Source organism: Ursus maritimus, unplaced genomic scaffold, assembly GCF_017311325.1.
Source record: "Ursus maritimus isolate PB19 unplaced genomic scaffold, ASM1731132v1 scaffold_20, whole genome shotgun sequence".
In the NCBI taxonomy this organism is placed as follows: domain Eukaryota; kingdom Metazoa; phylum Chordata; class Mammalia; order Carnivora; family Ursidae; genus Ursus; species Ursus maritimus.
Window position 1 is genome coordinate 45,916,270 of NW_024424453.1, and position 19,044 is coordinate 45,935,313.

General features: G+C 34.5%; 1 protein-coding gene, 1 long non-coding RNA gene and 1 pseudogene across 2 annotated transcripts in view; 1 reads left to right on the forward strand and 2 right to left on the reverse strand.

Moving 5' to 3' along the window:
* STT3B (STT3 oligosaccharyltransferase complex catalytic subunit B) overlaps positions 1 to 19,044 on the forward strand; it is a 102,982-nt gene that overhangs the window by 73,472 nt on the left and 10,466 nt on the right. Inside the window, exons 6-12 of the mRNA XM_040636894.1 lie at positions 9,322 to 9,420; positions 10,965 to 11,111; positions 12,022 to 12,070; positions 13,461 to 13,615; positions 15,586 to 15,797; positions 17,462 to 17,649; positions 18,228 to 18,399. Coding sequence (XP_040492828.1) covers positions 9,322 to 9,420; positions 10,965 to 11,111; positions 12,022 to 12,070; positions 13,461 to 13,615; positions 15,586 to 15,797; positions 17,462 to 17,649; positions 18,228 to 18,399 — 1,022 coding nt within the window. The remainder of the gene's footprint in view (positions 1 to 9,321; positions 9,421 to 10,964; positions 11,112 to 12,021; positions 12,071 to 13,460; positions 13,616 to 15,585; positions 15,798 to 17,461; positions 17,650 to 18,227; positions 18,400 to 19,044) is intronic.
* Positions 1 to 19,044, reverse strand: part of LOC103680125 — a 73,167-nt gene that overhangs the window by 49,942 nt on the left and 4,181 nt on the right. The window lies entirely within an intron of this gene.
* On the reverse strand, positions 16,624 to 16,723 carry LOC121104323 (annotated as a pseudogene).

The following is a 19,044-nucleotide window of genomic DNA, read 5'->3' on the forward strand; positions in this document are numbered from 1 at the left end:
TAAAATTATGAAGGAATAACTAGACAAAAAGAAAGAGTTCCAGAGGCTGAGAGGTGATTATAAAGACTGAGGATATCTAAAGATTGTTCCTTTTTTTTTTTTTAATGAAAATAAACTTTCACTACAACTATTTTTGATTATGAGACAAATAGCGGAGAAATAGCACTGGTGTATTACATAAAGTGTCAAATAGCATCTAAAACACAACTAATAATAGAGTGGTGTGCTTGTTTTTATTTATAATTTTAAAATTTAAGATAATGTATATAATTGAGAAAGTCAAGAATTACTACAAAGCTTATAAGCAAAAGCAGCAGGTCTTTTTTCCACCTTTTGCTTAATTGGCTCACTCCCTAAATTCTTATGTCAAGACAACCACTTTCAGTTCTTTCAGTTGTTTCTTTTGGTTTTTACCAATAATAAACTTCTAAAGGGTTCTGGTCATCAATTCCAGTATGTGGGGATGGTTTTCCCACACCATCAAACAGTTCTCTGACACCAGCTGAGTGTCCAACCATTCAACTCAATTTTTTTTTTAAGATTATTTATTTATTTATTTGAGAGAGACAGAGAAAGAGGGAGAACAAGTAGGGGGAGGAGCTGAGGAAGAAGGAGAAGCAGACTTCCCGCTGAGCCGGGAGTCTGATGCGGGGCTCGATCCCAGGACCCCGAGATCATGACCTGAGCTGAATACAGATGTTTAACCGACTGAGCCACCCAGGTGCCCCGCACTCAATTCTGATACCATCTATCCTTAGGTAGCATCAGATGCCACAGGTTAAGGGTTCGGTCCCATAAGACTGGCCTCTGCTTTATATGCCAGTCACAAGTCTGGGCTGTTACCTGTGCTTCTGACCACATGGCTGTAAATCAGAGGTTCCCATGATCCCCCTCCTTGGTTTGATTAATTTGCTAGAGTAATTGTAAGATTACAGGTTTATTACAAAAGGATGTAATTCAGGAACACCCAGATGGAAGAGATGCATTGGGCTAGGTATGGGGAAAGAGCATGGAGCGTCCATGCTCTTGATTCCATGCTCTGGTCAGGCACTCACTTTCCCCAAATCTCCACTTATTTAACCTGAAGCTTTTGGAACCCTGTCCTTGTGAGGTTTTGTGGAGGCTTCACTGCATAGTCATGATTGATTAAACCATTGGCCATTGATGATTGAATTCAGTCTTGAGTTTCTCACCCATCCCTGGAGGTCAGGGGGGTTGGATTGAAATTCCAGCCCACTAATCATGTGGTTGGTTCCTTGTGGCAACCAGCCTTTATCCTTAGGTGAGACGCAGAAGTCACCTCAGTAACAATAAAAGATACCTTAGTTATTCTCATCACTTAGGAAATTCCAAGGGTTTTAGGAGCTCTGTACCAGGAACAGTGGATGAAGACCAAATATATATTTCTTCTTCTTATAAAATATAGTAGCACAACTTGAAACTCATATTTCTTGATTTTTGTTTTCCAGTTTTAGATGCTATCTGTTGATCATCTATTATTTCTACCCTTTTAAGATTTAGCTGCCATCCATTAATTTCTACTTAGACACAAGTATACTTTCCTATCTCTGCTCCTAAATGCATTCTTGTTAAAAATAAAATCTGATATCTGCTTAAATAGAGAAGACTACCAATTTCATTTTTTGACATATATAGAATTCTTTGTTTTGGTAATGTCCCTTGGAAAACATTATAATGGGCTTTAATTTTGTTGGCTTAAGATCAGAAACGGCTCTCATTTGTTCACATGAAGTTTAACAGGTAAAGTATTTATGACATTGACTATTATCTGTACTAATACTTTATTAACACATCCCATTCTCAGGCCTTGGGTTGTCAGCTGGAAAGAGGAATTAGGAGTACTGTGAATTAACAGACTATAGGGCAATGGCATACTGAGGTAGATGCATGGGGTAATTGATGAAATAGAAGAGAAGTGACATTCCTGGTCTTGCACATAACTTCTATTGTCTTACACAGTAATTTTCCCAAGAAATTAGAGTTTCCTGCATTTTACAGTTAAATAAATGAAAACTCAGAAAAGAAAAATATTACACCTAAACATAGAATTGTTTTTTCTAAAATGACATCTCTAAATCAACTGAGAATTCAAAAAACAAAAGAATTCGTTTCTTATACAGTATAGAAATTTATTTTTTTTTTAATTACCAGTAACATTTAATGGGCTTGAAATGCTAAATATCAAAGTGGTGCCTTTGCCTTTTTTGCTGATACACAGTTATAGGTAATAGAACATCTTTAAACCCTACTCTAAATAGTAACTTTTATTATAAAATAACACCTAAAAGGGATTCAGTATGTAAATAAACTAAAATCATTTTGATAGTTTAGATCTGAGATATTGAAAGTAATAAAGGGTTATGCAGTTTTATATTTGTGGCAGATAAATTTTTACCACAATGAAAGATTACTTTATAGCCTATAAGTAGATTTTTATAAGGATTGAATATGTCCATATAACACTGAAGCATGATTTTCCCATGCTACCTAGAATGTTTATCAGTGATGTTTTTTTTTTGTTTTTTGTTTTTTTAAAGATTTTTATTTATTTATTCGACAGAGGTAGAGACAGCCAGCGAGAGAGGGAACACAAGCAGGGGGAGTGGGAGAGGAAGAAGCAGGCTCATAGTGGAGGAGCCTGATGTGGGGCTCGATCCCGTAACGCCGGGATCACGCCCTGAGCCGAAGGCAGACGCTTAACCGCTGTGCCACCCAGGCGCCCCTATCAGTGATGTTTTATCTTGAGTTAATTGGTTTGCCTTTCTTCTTTATTATACCTTCAAGGGACATGAGCCAAGAGCAGACAAACAGGGACTGCCATAATTGCCCCCTCCCCCTAAATTTTTGTACGAAGTTTTCATTTTAAAGTTAAAAATTGCATGGGGCGCCTGGGTAGCTCAGTCGTTGAGCATCTGCCTTCGGCTCAGGGTGTGATATTGCTGTTCTGGGATCGAGCCCCACATCGGGCTCCCAGCTCTGCTAGGAGCCTGCTTCTTCCTCTCCTACTCCCCCTGCTTGTGTTCCCTCTCTGCTGGCTGTCTCTCTCTCTGTCAAATAAATGAATAAAATCTTAAAAAAAAAAAAAGTTAGAAATTGCAATATTCCATAAAGTGAGTTTTTCAGATGACTATCCTGTAGTAGGCATTGAAATTAATTGTTGGAGGAAAGGCATGGGGAAATTTTCCTTAGATTAGTTTATAATACTTAAGGATTCCTTTTACAGCTTTCTCAGTGGGTACTTTAAAGGTTATCTTGGGGGAAAATTTGATAGCTAGGTGTGCACTTGAAGATGCTGTTGCTTCTGCCATCTGTATTGTTAATATGACTTCATTATTTAGTTTGCAAAGGATTAGTCTTCTGTCTTATTTTAAGACCCAGGGTATATAGAATAGAGTCTTACCTATGATTTAGCAGTAATCATTAGCTTAATCAAAAAGGTTTCTTCAGTGAACAGAAACAATGAATATTCATGTTCTACAAACAATGCAGAAGCAGTAAATCATTGATACTCTTACCTAGAAGAATAGATCTGAGATTTCCTTTAAGGATCTGAGTCATCCTTCCCTAAGATCACTGCACAGTACAATATAATGGAATGATCCATCATAGCAGTCACTCAAAGGGCAGAAATAAATTATCTTTGAGGAGGCCACAAAGTGAAAGTGTTTTAGTTCTTATTGCTGAGTGACAATCCCAGAATATAGCAGCTTAAAATAGCAATAGTTATTTATCTTGCCCATATGTCTACAATTTGTAGAGGACTCAGTGAGGAAGGCTCAACTCTCTTTCATGTGGCTTCAGTCTGAGCAGTTAGACTGTGGCCTGAAGGAATCCTCTCAAGATAGCCCACTTCTGTGATTGGCAAGTTGGAGCGGGGATGGAGCTCTCCCGGGGATGTGGGCCCAGGGCCTCAGCCTCTCTCCACGTGAGCTTCTCCGTGGGATGTTGGGCTTCCTCACAGCATGGTGGCTGGGTTCCAACTGTGTCCCAAACGACCCAAGAAAATGTATAGTCTTATGTAATCTAACCTCGAAATTCACACACAATCACTTTTGCTACCTTCTATTGATGTAAGCAACTACCGGCCTACCCAGATTCAAAGGGAAGTGAATTAGATTTCATTTTCAATGGGGGAATGGCAAGATTCTTGAAGAGCATAAAGAATGGGTGAGATTGGGGCTCCTGGGTGGCTCAGTCAGTTAAGCGTCTGCCTTCTGCTCAGGTCATGATCCCAGGGTTCTGGGATCGAGCCCCGTATCAGGCTCCCTGCTCCATGGGGAGCCTGCTTCTCCCTTTCCCTCTGTCTCCCAGCTTGTGCTCTCTCTCGCTCTCACTCTCCATCTCAAATAAATAAATAAAATCTTTAAAAAACACACATACACACAAAGGTTCATTCTCTAACAGTTAATGATGAGCAGCATTTTTGGAAAAGAAAAACTATTTTCCTTATTATATATGTCTGTTAATTGTTAAGAAGAATTCATATTTTTAATGTTCTTTTTTTCAGTTTAAGCTTTAATTCATACCATATAAGTTTCTTACCATTCTTCATCCTACTTATGTACCCAGGATTCACAGTAATCAAGTAGTAAAGTGTCTTTATTAAAAAGCTTCAACAGTCTTACAGTCCTTTAATCATATTTGTTAATAATAAAGCAAAATCGGTTGGATTTTCAAATATTTCCCCATGGTGTTTCTTTTGGTTAATACTGTTTTGTTTGAGCGAGAAGAATGGCAAAGGAATATTTTGTTAGCCCTTTCCATTAAATATCAACCAGGAGATGAAGGAACTCAGAAATGCTAAGGTGATTTAATGGTTAATCATAGTTAATGGAAATGTAATATTCACAAAACCTTTCCCAACTTTAAGTAAAAGGAAGTACAACAGTATTTTATAAGTATGAAGAGTACCATCAACATAAGTCTTTGCTTTTGTCAGGGAGAAGGTACTTAAAGGTTAGTTTGGGGAACAACAGGAGCTTCTTGAAAACTTAAAATTTTAATGGAGCTTGAATCAGAAGTTTCAGAACCTTTTATTTTATAGAACAACTCATTTGGTGTGTCTTAAGTCAAGGACGGTAGTTTTCTGTATCATTTTGGCCCTACCCCGTACATATCCTTGGATTAAAAAATAAAGTATTTTAGCAGTGAAAGATGTTTAGGCTCTCTTTAGAAGATTAGTATTTGACCTAAGTCAAAGAGATTTTCTTTGGCTGGAAATAATCAAACAGAATAGTAGACCTTGTAAACATCTAATGGCAGTTTTTTCTGGAATTATTTTTTGGAATCATATGCAGTAGTGAATGCCAGTAACTGTGCTTCCACAGGATGGCAGTGTGGTAACATTTTGATGATGTAATAAATGATTTACAGCATTGGCATTGTGCATTTTCTTAGAGTTCACTGCTTGGATGGAAAGCTTTGTTCTTCTGGTTTAAAGGGTAAGAGAAGTAGGTTAACATGGATGGATAGAAAGTTGTGATAGAAATGGATAGTAAGTAATTTGGTCAAGTTTCCTTAGAGAGTTCATAGGAAGAATTAGTGGGGAATGATTGCTGTCTCTGGGTTTGTGTCGTTGAGGTCTTCCGAGAACATTAGAGCATGGTGGAGATGGTGTCCACTGCCTCTTCAGTGCTGATGTCAAGAAGAGATCTCTCCCTCCTTGAAGTTTTTGTAGAGCCAGGGTTTTTTCACTGATGTGGCATGTATTTGCTTCATTGTATTGTAGTTATGTACATCTCTAATTTTCCCAATTAGATATCTAACCCTTAGAGGATAGAATTGGTCTTAATAGCTTTTTTATATTCTTAGAATGCCTTGACCATAATGACATAAAGTTTATATTTGAGTGAATTAATTAGGTAATTTTTAAACACACTATTAGATGCTATTGTACAAAGCCTGGAAGAAAATATGTTTTCACTTTGTAGTGAAGATTTTGTTTATTTTTAAGAATTGAGAATCACTTCACTATTTCTTTCTACCCAGGTATATCTAATTCTTATTTTCTGTGTTTTAAAACATGGCTTTGTAAATGGAATTTAAATTGAGGTACAGAAATGTGTGTTTAATTTTATAGAGTCAAGGAGAAGGACAATATTAAGCATGATGAGTTTGTGATATTTTATATTAACCTGGCAAGCAATCCTGACTTTTACTTAATGGAAATAGTTGTCTGTGTAGTACAAAGTGCTGTGAGGAGGAACATATATCCCCCTATGTAAACATCATGGGATCAGTGATCCAAAAAATATAAAAATAGGGAAAACATGAATGCAGTTCTCTTAGAAGAAAATGGTGATCTTTGGATTGTTACATATATCATTTACCAGCTTTGTATCATTGGTACATATCTAATATGAATAAGGGCATTCAAAGATAAAATATTGTTGAACTTACCTCTTTCTATTAATTCAGTTTTATTTGACATTAATCTATGTTTACAAAGTAATACAAATTAAAGTCCCACCTGGTCTTTTATGTTTTCTGAGATTGAGGTTCTTTTTCTTGAACGACTCTGCATCACTCTTATTAAATAACTTGAATTCTGGTGCATCTGTTTCTGTATGAAGAGTTTTTTCTTTACCAATGACAGTGTCTGTGAAGTTGCATAAAACCACTGAATTGAGAATATTAGGAGGCTTGTTCTTCTTCTTGAATAAGTCTGGAAATGAACTCGAGCAAATCCCTGAGAGGAAACTTTGATAGTTCCCAAGCAAGTGGTTACTTAAGTTTTTGTTTTGTTTGTTTGTTTGTTTGTTTATTTATTTTAAGATTTTATTTATTTATTTGACAGAGAGAGAGAGAGACAGCCATCGAGAGAGGGAACACAAGCAGAGGGAGTGGGAGAGGAAGAAGCAGGCTCCCAGCAGGTCAGGGAGCCCGATGCGGGCTCAATCCCAGGACTCTGGGATCACGCCCTGAGCTGAAGGCAGACGCTTAATGACTGAGCCACCCAGGCATCCCTGCTTAAGTTTTTAAATTGCCAAACATAGTAATAGTCCAATTTGAATAGAGAGAATATGAATATGTTCATGTGTGCTCACCATACCTTGTTAGTGATTATTTCTGGAAAATGACTTAGAGAAGTAAATGGGCTAGAGACTTTCTGCTTCTTATTTTTTTCTAAAACAAAAAATATACTCCCTTTGCAATTAGAACAAACTAGTAACCCATAGAGACAAATGAAGATTTGTGTTTACCTTGCACTGGGATGGAGGGAATGGGGAGCAGCTGCTTAATGCGTGTGGGGTTTTCTTTTGGATTGATGAAAACATTTTGGTGCTAGAGAGTGGTGGTAGTTGCATAACATTGTGAATATACTAAATACCTCTAAAATGTTCACTTTTAAATGATTATACATAAATATCACCTCAAGTTTTTTTTAAAAGGCTTTATTTTTTTATTCATCATGTGCCATCTATCATTTGATCCAAATTTTGTGACAATATTATAACATTCAGTGTTCATTAGTGTTTCTAAGAAAGAGAAATCGAGTCTAAGAGGTGATGATGCTGTTTCGACATAAGTAGACTTAACTATAATTAAAATACATAAATGACATAAGGTTTTCCCAGGCCTGGCCTTTCTAGTTGTGCCTTTGTGTGTTCAGTATTTGTCTAGGGTTTAATTTCTCAGCAGTAGGTGTCTAATAAAAGGCCTGTTGGTCATAGAATCTTAGGTTATTATTGTTAGGGTGGGGGGCGATATATAAATCTTTTTGTCCAAACCCCTCATTCTGTAGTGACGAAACTGAAATTTTTTAAGTAGTTTTTCAAGATCGAGATCACTTGTTCCTATTTTTTTCTGATTCTGCCTCAGTGACTTTGCCAGGGCATCTACAACAACACTGATAGAAACATGCTGATACTAGAAATCTCATTAACCAAATTGACAGTTTAAGTCACATAATACAGAAATTCTGATTTATTTAACTTTAATGCATTTGTGTTCAAGTACCTCACTGAGGGTAATTCCATTCCATTCCATTAATATCCCTGGAATGTACATTATTAGGTGGACTACTTTGGTAGTCTCCTCTAGACAACCAGTTCTCCATTATCTTGAGCATATTGGAAACTTGATTCACATATACTGGTCATTCCTATTAAATTTACTTGAGCTTCTTATCCTTTTCCTAACACTGCAGTCATCTCTTAACATACAGCTTAACATTTGAACCATTAGCCCCTGGTTTGCCTTCCACAGATGGGTTTCTTTTGAAAGCAAATAAACATTCTTTCTCAGCTGAGTTGGGGGAAAGAGCAGTAAGTGTATGCTGAATGCTGTGCTGCATACAGTGTAGAATATGGATAGATATACTATAACCGTCCTCTTCCTAAATTCACCCGCAGTCTTTTTTCCTAATAGGATAGTTTATTTGCAAACAACTATGGACTGTGTTTCATAAAATGGTGTGAATAAGCTCCCCTTATAAATGGAATAATTTTTATATTAACTTATTTCAGATGGGTTTTATCTTCATTTCTAAGTAACTTTGAATTGTCGTGATTCCCAATTCTAACTTTCTCTGTAATGAACTTAACCAAAATAGTGATCTGTGAATACCTAAATGTAAAACAAGTTATTACACAAATTCTAATCCCTCTTGCATTTCCCTACATTTATGTTGATAGAAGCCAAGAATATTATAGTATACTCAATGCCAAGAGCCAATAGTTTTCCTTTATTAGACCCTAGTAAATTCAGAAACTAGTCTGTTTTATGGCTTGACTTTTATATACTTAGTCCTTTTCTTCTTTTATGACAGTAAACTTAGTGGACAAACATGGGTTTTTTTGTTTCTTACTGGGAGGTTCTGTACAAAGTGTTAGACTATAAAAAGGATGTGGAGTACTTGAGAGCTTTTGAGACAATAGCAGCTATTTGTATATGATGAGGATCAGTATTCTGTAGGTCATGCTTCAGAGTAATGCCAGTAGGAATAGTTTTTAATTATTTATATATTACATAGTAGTTTCTGGGGCATGTCAGGTATTATTGATAGATTGAAAATTTGATTCCATTTTAGGAAAGGAAAGCAGCACCAGTCTCCTAAACTGTTCTAAATGATACTTTGCAAAAGAAAGTACTTTAAAGATTGGTAGAAAGAATTTTCATGATTTATAATATGCAATTAACCAGCAAATATATATCAAATAGAGCAGTCATTTCAAGATTCTATTCTTAAAATACGGTTAGTTAAAACCTTGCTAAAAATGTGAGCTGTTGTATACATTTATGTTTGAAGTACTTAATGGTAGTAGTAAATTATCCTTGTTTCCTATTTTGTCTTTATAGCATATAGCACTTTCTACATTGTGGGTTTAATATTATCCATGCAGATACCCTTTGTGGGATTCCAGCCAATCAGGACAAGTGAACACATGGCAGCTGCTGGTATGAAAAAATATGTATTTTCCTTTTTCTAAAGAATATATGAATGCATAACTAGCCAGTCTTCAAGGGAATTAAGTTTTTTCCGTTTTCTTTTCGTTTTTGATTTTCATCATACTGGTTCTAAAATATTGCCACTATAAAGGATGAAGTCACAGAGTTTTATTGAGACTTTCTGATACTGTGTTCCCAAATGTGCCTATTTCCCCGGCTACTGTTGTTTTGAAGAGAAAATATTCCTTTCTGCACAATCTATGTTATTTGCAAACACTAAATAACATATGCTTGGTTTAAACAAATATTAAACAGTGTATCTGTACACTGAGTTTATTGCATTTCGGCAAATTTAGGTGGAACATTTTATTTTTATGTCCCTTAAATCTCCCTAAAATATTTTTTTCTACTAACTGAAATTAATGGCTTTTATGTTGATTACGAAGTAATATAATTACTTTCCGTATGAGCAGATTACTTTGCCATTATTAATCTAGGTCACGATTAACAAGATAATGGGGGACCTTTGAATAAAACTTTAACAGAGATTCTTAACACAAGGTCCAGGACACCCACAGGAAGTCTGTGGGTAGTTATTTTATTTGCAACATTTTATAAATAGCAGTACATTTAACTCTGACATGGTATTCCATAGCTTTTATCAGATTCTAAGTTAGAATCTTGAACTCCCCCCAAAAAAGTTAAGAACCCACACCTTACTGTTACATAGCACTTTATGAACACTTCTACTTACATTTCTAATTTGATATTATAAAATTACCGGATAATTTTATATGTAAGAAATGTATATCCAGCTCTGATACTTCATAGCAATGTATGTGAAGATACACAGTCACCTGACTTTTTATGTTATATGGATTATTATATTTCCTAAAATCTAAATCTTTGGTTATACTTACTTAATCATTCTAAAATGGTTAAAATTCTAAAATTCTTGAAAAATAAATTTTTTAAAAGAAAAATCAATATGCCATATGGGTTTAGGATTCTCTCATGTCTTTTAGTTTTACAACCAGTGCTTTTGTATCATGTTTTGTATATTTCAACAATTAAATACTTTTTGCTGTAACTGCTCTAATTTTATCTTAGCACTCACCCTTATATTTAGTAATTTAAAATCTTATGTAAGTGTGTAACTAAGGTCACATCCTGGCACTCAATCGTAAAGAGTAGCTATCAGGATTCTCCTGATCCAAGTCATTTGTATCCCTCAGTAAATCTTGGGACTCTTTTCACCCCTAGAAAACATATCACTAAAATATGGGACAAGGGAGGAATTTAATGTGATAAATAGGCTCTAGTTATTGAAATGAGATTTTTTGTGTCTGGTCCCTATACAGGGATTCCAATCATTTTTAAAAATGTATAACAATTTTTTAAGTTTTTGACAAAGGAAATGTTGGTTAGATGAAATGACTAGTCTTTGATATGTATGATACAGGGTATTCTAAGAAGCTCTTTAAATTAACCTTTTTTAGTATCTTTGGAAACGTGCTTTGTTGATTATTTATATCACCCTTTTCTTTAATTAGGTGTCTTTGCATTGCTGCAAGCTTATGCTTTCTTGCAGTATCTGAGAGACCGATTAACAAAACAAGAGTTCCAGACGCTTTTCTTTTTGGGTGTATCACTAGCTGCAGGTGCTGTGTTCCTTAGTGTCATCTATTTGACTTATACAGGTAGGTATCATCACCTATAGATTGTGAATCTTGTCTTTAGATTATTCAAAAAGGCAATTATTTTACCGAATTTTGTACATTTTCTATTTATCCTAGTAGGTTAAATACTGTGGTTGTAATCTTTACAAACAATATGAAAATAATAGTCAAAGGTTCTAAAATCTGAATAGCCCTACAAATTGTGATTTTTTAAAAAAACTGTATCTTAATTTTAGTTAGTGCTTCAGTCCCAGATAAATATACTTTCAAGCATCCTCCTCTTTTGATAGATGAATAGCCCCAAAGTATATAAAATTCATTTTCCGGTGTTACCTACCATAAGCTTGCCCTTACTCTGTGTGCATACACTCTCTTTCCAACTCTTAAACACTCAACCAAATCGGTTTCCATCTGCGTCTAGATTCCAAGTGACTTTCTAATCCTGACTTCAATAGTCCCTAGAAACAAATCAGATTCTCTCTAAAGGTGTTCCATCTGTCAAATTAATATACTAGCCTAGCTCAACATCAAGAAGGATTAATTGACAAGAGTGAAGGCAAGAAAGTTTAAAATCATCTTTGCACTTTATCTAAATTTGGCATACTGGATTAGATAATTTAGAAATCTTGCTCAAATGCTATCTTAATGTCTTGGCTTTATCTTACTAGTTAACTAGAAGTTTAAAGGAGAATGGGAAAACTTTCTATGATTTTAATTATCAACTTGTATTTCTCTCAAAATGTGATCTCCACGGGTATTTGTTTTTATATGATTACTAACCTTATTTTATCTGACTGCCAGCTGTATGAAGTATGTTGTCACCTATAAAAGAAAACTGAAATTCTTTTAATATTAAATTTACATTAGCCCTTAACAATCAGTTAACATAATCAAAAGGCAGATTGATTTCCTCTACGTTTTTCCTTCCAAGGTTACATTGCACCATGGAGTGGCAGGTTTTACTCATTGTGGGACACTGGGTAAGTGCAGATAAGTTATTTGCCCTAATATTATTTTAAAATACCTTTTTCCTCTGTTGCTATATTTCAGTATCTCTGTCAGTACTTGGGCAACATTTCTGAAATACCTAGCATATGCTAGCTTAATAAATGTTGAATCATTCCTTGAAATTTATCTTTGTTTAAAATTCCTGCTTAGAATGCACCTTTAGTATGATATATGTAAGTCATATATTTCTGTTTTTACATGGTCAACTTCTTTTAGTTCTGTTTGTTAAAACATTGCAGGGAACATTTGTGCCCTTTTAATAATTGATTTTTGTTTTTAACCTTTCAGTTTCCATCTTTTAGTAATACTTAATTTTTAATTCTTAAGGTGCTCTGTTATAAACCCATATGCTGTAGTTATGAGGAAAAAATTTAACTTTTTTCCTAATACCACATTATCTAAGTTCCTTGATATTTTTAATCTATCAAATACACTAGAGGATATTTTTAAAGAGTGCTATTATAAAATGAATTAATAAAAAATTTTGCTTTTAAATTAGACAACTAGTTCAATAAAACTTTTTGTCTCTAAAATGTTTTCTTAAGGATAAGAGTATAATCTGTGATGATAGTTTCTCTCTCTTCCCTCTTGCCACTATTTGTCTTCTTTGTTACTCCCTATGTGGCCCAGTAAACCTACCAATAAACAATTTATTGATTGGGCCTGCTTGATACGAAACCAAAAGGGCTCGTGCCCAGGTCTAATTAAAGGTATAAGCAAATTATATATAAATGACTGAAGCTCTGACATTTAGACACGTACTTCAAGAGATCAGCTTGTGGATCACCAAAAAGTTTGAGGGAGAAGCCTGGTTGTATAGACAGTTATTCTGATTAAGTTAAGTTACTAGGTCCAATTTTTATAAGTCATTCTTATTTAATTGACTATTTGGAATCTCAGGGCATTTCATTAGCAGTTTTTCCTGTCCTTTTGGTTTCCCTCACCTGCCTTTGTGCCATCTTGTTAAGAAAGGTATTGTGGCAATATGGTACCTTACAGGATAAGGTATTTCTGCTAGTAATAAGTCTAAAAGATGTGAAACTTGTTGATAATAAACATAGGAGATGCTAAGCAAAACTGCCTAAAATTCCTATTTGAACAAAGATTTTTGTATTAAAAGTCAGAGCCAACACTTTTATAACTGGCTTTAGATAAGTCTTCCAATTTTAGGAGTGGCATATTGGTTTTTAGATTTACCAGTGTGGACGAGATTTATTTCCATTGTAGGTTACATCGGAATATACTTTTAAGCAAGAAGGGATGGGGGATAGGAACCATATTTACAGTCAAAGGAAATTTCTTCATCTAAAAGAAACTCCTGTTTTATTTAATTTTAAACAATATTAACTTTTTAAATGCCAGGTATGCAAAAATACACATTCCAATTATTGCATCAGTGTCTGAACATCAACCTACGACTTGGGTATCTTTCTTCTTTGATCTACATATTCTTGTGTGTACCTTCCCAGCAGGCCTATGGTTCTGCATTAAAAATATCAACGATGAAAGAGTATTTGGTAAGAGATTTTTAATAAATACTTTGATTTGGAACAATTATTTTCTTTATTGAGATTATCACTTTAAAGTTTGCTTTGCTTGAGTCTATGCATATTCAAGTTTCCTCTCATTTTGCTTAAGTGTTCAGCGAAGAAAAATTCAATTTGCATTATATATACTCATATAAAATGTTTCAAATTAATTTAGATATATTTAAATTAATTTTAAATATAAAATTTTCGCTCAATTGAGTATGTTTTCTGAGAGATTAATGTTACTGTAGTCTGTGGCTTAGAATTGGAAATTATAACTTTGTTGACGATACAGTCTTTATTTTCTGAATTAGATCTGGTTAAGTAGGAAGTTCACAGCAGCATCCATTGTCCAGATTTCAGTGTAAAGTCATTTAGTAATGGAGTAAGAATCACCTTTAAGTCAACATCCTCTTCACTGATTAGATTTGTGTTTATTTCCAACTAACAAGGTAGTTTCAAACTATTTTAAAGCCAAGTGTTTAAGATTTGACATTCAAGATATAAGTGGACAAAATAAGCAGATACTAAAGACCTTTACATGATTAAGTCATCACAGCAAGTATGTGTTAAAACCTGAAACTTTAAAAAGGTTTGTAACATGCACACTTGAACTTGTACAAGTATGACGTATGAACAATGAGTGACACTCAAGTTAGTATTCCAGAGTAAAGTCAGGAGAGAAAAATAGCACCTGCGTGAGTTATAACCAAGGATAACATTCATCTTTGTCCTGTTTATATAGATCAGTGACTTTGGGTAAGGTCTTGTTAATATTCTATCATTCAGAAGAACTTAGCTTAAACATTTTGCCCACCTCATTAGTCAGCAGTCCCAATCCCAGGTATATACCCAAGAGAAGTAAGTGTGTATGACCAACAAAGAACGTTTAAGAATGTACATAGCAACTTTATTTATAATAGCCCCTAATTAGAAACATTCCAAAGGTTATCATCAGTAGAATAGATAAATAAATTCTGATGTATTTGTATGATGTAATATAACACAACATTTGATAAAAGAATAGCATGGGTAAATAAAAGAAGCCAGTACAAAAGAGAACATTTTTATGTAATTTCATTTTAAGTTTAAGAATAAAGAAAACCGAATTAATGCTTTAGAAATTCAAATGGTGATTACCTTTTTTTATAAGGAGGAGGGAGGGCAGCTATTAACTGGGAAGGGGCATGAAGGTTCCTTCTGAGGGAGATATACAGATGTTCTCTATTTTGATATGGGTAGTAATTACATAGGTGTGCACATATGTAAAAATTCATTGAGCTGTACACTTAAGAATATGGTATAATAAATCTATGATCAGAAAAATATTTAGTTTCAAATGAAATAAGAGCTCTGATGACCATTGACTTTGTAAAGTCATACAGCCTTTAGCCAGAATTGGTGGAGCCTTTCCCTGTGGTTAGCACATTATCTAGAAGCCTTTGACTATTAAAAATTACTTTCAAAAAAAATTTTTTTAAGTCTCTTGGCAGTAACTTTACAAGTTCCTCCTTTGGTTAATAAATTATATTCTTTTCATCCCATTCCTACTTTAAAGCAGGCTTTATGCCAGATATTTGCATTGGCTTTTCATAAACTATTTGAGTCTGTAAACTTACTGTGCCTAATAATATAATTCACCAAATATGTTTTCGTCTGTTAACTATGGATTTTCTAATATGTGATGCTGTTGACAAATACTAAATTGTCATCTTCCCCATAATAATTAAATTTGAATCGTTATACATTAACGTAAAACTGTTGATACGTAGTGTTTAGTCAACTTGACTTACAATTTCTATATAAGACTATTAAATCAGTTGTTCTGTATTATCAATTTAAAAAGCTCTTTTATGAGTTGTCTCTTTTTAGCTTTGGTTTACAATGTAGTATTAAATACTGAGTTCAATTTTCTGTGGACATTTTCTGAAGTGTTATAAGCAAACTTGTCTTTGCAGTTGCTCTGTATGCAATCAGTGCTGTCTATTTTGCTGGAGTGATGGTGCGACTGATGTTGACTTTGACTCCAGTCGTCTGTATGCTGTCTGCAATTGCTTTCTCGAATGTTTTTGAGCACTATTTGGGCGATGACATGAAAAGGGAAAACCCACCTGTGGAAGACAGCAGTGATGAAGATGATAAAAGAAACCCAGGAAATTTGTATGATAAGGTGGGAACCTAAGTAAGGCCTTTAAAATTTTTATGTGCTTTATTTTTCTACCATGGTAAGACTTATACATACTAAGAAAAATGATTAAACAAGAATTTAGACAACCTGTGACATTTCTAGTTGGTCTCTAGTATTTGCCTCAACATTTGGGTCCTGTTTGGTCCTTTGGTCTTTTAGCTTAGAATAAGAAAATACAGTGTAATCAGAGAAAAGGAATTCTCATTTCTTGTTGGTCAGGTTTTATCTGAAACCCCTCCACTTTTGAGAGTAAAAACCTTGTGCTCTACATAGTTACACAAAATTTAGCACTATAAACCCTTCTGAAACGATGTGTATAAGTACTAATCCTTTAGGTCCATATTCAGTGTTAACTTTTTAAATAGTTGGTTGACTGAAAAGTAAAATAAAAGGGAATAAAATGCCTTTAAAAAAAAAAAGTCACCTGGGTGACTCAGTTGGTTAAGTGTCTGACTCTTGATTTTATCTTGGGTTGTGAGATTGAGCCCTTTGTCAGGCTCCACGCTAGGCACAAAGCCTGCTTCAGATTCTCTCTTCTCTCTCCTAACCCCCACCCCCAGCTTGCACAGGTGTATACACATACTCTCTCTGTCTTGCTCTCTTAAAAAAAAAAAAAATCCTCTAGTTAGTAACAGGTGGCTGGCCAATATAATGTAATTTACTTTGAACCTCTCAACATAACATAGCAGGATTATATTTGGTGCAGATGTAGAAAAGATTTGTAAGAGCACTTGTCTTGGATGACATTTTTTTTTTATCCCATGTTATTTATTTTTATGAGGGGGGGTCAAAAAAGAATCTTTTATGAAAAAATGTGGAACATTTCATGAATTTGTGTGTCATCCTTGTGCATGGGCCATGTTAAACTTTGCTATTTGAATATTCACTAGGTTTTTAAATACCAATAAGCAATGAAACTTCCCATTGTAAGTATTAACTTTGAAGTTCTGCCTTTCTCTATTATAGGTCCAGTAGAATTCATGCAGATTTGTTTAATAAAGCACATTCTTGCTCTTGTGGTTGCTGTGTTTTGTGGTTTTTTTAAACTAGCCTTACAATTTAGAACCTCTGACTCCTTCAGTTTTTAGTGGGATTTTGTTGTTGTTTTCAAAAATGTAATCTTAAAAAGATTGTAATCTTAACAAAATAACAAGCCTGTTATTTTGAGACTTTGGTAATTGGAAGATTATGGTAATGCAGGTTTTTCCTATACTAAAGTCCTACAGGTCTGAATTATAGGTAGACACTGCCATTTTCAGGATGACAAATTCAGATTTTATAAGAAAAGATTGCTAGAATGAGGCCAAAATAACCAAAGCTATCTCCTTTGTCTTTGTTTCCTTTTGTATTTAAATAAAACATAAGGGCACCTGGGTCCAGAAGCTTCATACTAGAGGTATTTTGCTTTGTGATCAGCTCCTGAATTGGGTATAGTCCCAGAAATCCTTCTCATTCACATTTGAATTTAAAATCTACTTTGATAATTTTTAGAAAACATTATATCACTCACACAAGAATACCTGATGGTTATATATTTTCCTTCTCAAAGAATTAAATTGATTTAATATTCTCTCAACATTTTCCCTGAATGTCTTAATGACAGAAGTCAAATAATTAATTTGTGTAACCAGTTTTTCTGTTTTCAGGCAGGTAAAGTGAGGAAACATGTAACTGAACAGGAAAAAACTGAAGAAGGATTAGGTCCTAATATAAAAAGCATTGTCACCATGTTGATGCTGATGCTATTGATGATGTTTGCAGTCCACTGTACCTGGGTCACAAGCAATGCCTACTCCAGTCCAAGTGTGGTCCTGGCCTCTTACAATCATGATGGGTAAGAAAGTAACTTGGCGGGGCACCTGGGTGGCTCAGTCGGTTAAGTGTCTGCCTTCGGCTCAGGTCATGATCCTGGCGTCCTGGGATTGAGCCAATCCCCAGCATCACGTTGGGCTCCCTGCTCCATGGGGAGTCTGTTCCCTCTCCTTCTGCCCCTCCCCCTGCTTGTGCTCTCTCTCAAATAAATAAAAAAAGTAAAATAAAAAGAAAGTAACTTGGCTATAAAAGGATTTTTTACCTACCCCTTTTTTTTCCTGTCTCAAAAGATAGAATTCAAAGATAGAATGATGTTTGCGAGGCTCTGCATTTGAATCCACCATATTTTTCTTTTACCTCCTTATGGACCTTCCACCCCAGAACTACTAAACCAGAATCTGCTTTTTTTCAAGATAGCCAGGTGATTTGTGTGCATATTATGGTTTAAAAAGCACTGGTCTAGCTCTTCATGGATTCTCCCCCCCCTGTTGTTGAGGCTTTTAAAATGTGAAATTATTTAATGGCTTAGCCCCTTAGGATTTTAAGTGACCCTCTTCACATTTAAGATCTTATTTAAAAGAATAATATGATTCTTTTCAGCACCAGGAATATCTTAGATGATTTTAGAGAAGCTTACTTTTGGCTAAGGCAAAATACAGATGAACATGCCCGAGTGATGTCTTGGTGGGATTATGGCTATCAGATAGCTGGAATGGCTAATAGAACTACTTTGGTGGATAATAACACCTGGAATAACAGCCACATAGCACTGGTAAGAACTTGATACAACCAAAGATTAGAAATTACAAATCTTTACTACTTGGCAATCAGGCTTCACTTTATGTTTAAGTAGGGAAAATGTGGGTAAAAGTACTCTTTGCTTGTTGAATTCTCCAAGTAATATTTCACACATTTATTCAGTAAAGTGAATTCAAGGTATGCTTATATACTTTGTTTTTAAGAATGATATTATTTAAATATCATTCAGATTTAGTTCACTGGAGAATTAGGCAAAATCTGAAACTTCTAAAGTATTGTTTAACTTGTATTTTCCATCTTTAAATTAAAATTACTTTCAAGTATGTAAAGCCAAATGTATTGAATTTATATGGGCATGTAAATTATGTTCACTCTATTAAGTAAGTAATTTGCATAAATTAAGGTAATCACCTCTCTGTTCTTTAAAGATTTTAAATAGATAATGGATGTTAAGCAAATGAGTTCTATTTGTATTAGCACTGTAGCTAATCATCTGCTAGACTGAGAAGAAGAATATATTTGTATCAACTAGATTGCTGGTCATCTCTGGCCTTGAGGTTATGAGATACTGTATTTCTTTTAAGCTTGCCTGCTTTTATATTAAAATATTAATTTCATGAAGCTTAATTATTAGTACAATATTAGAACATGTATTCAG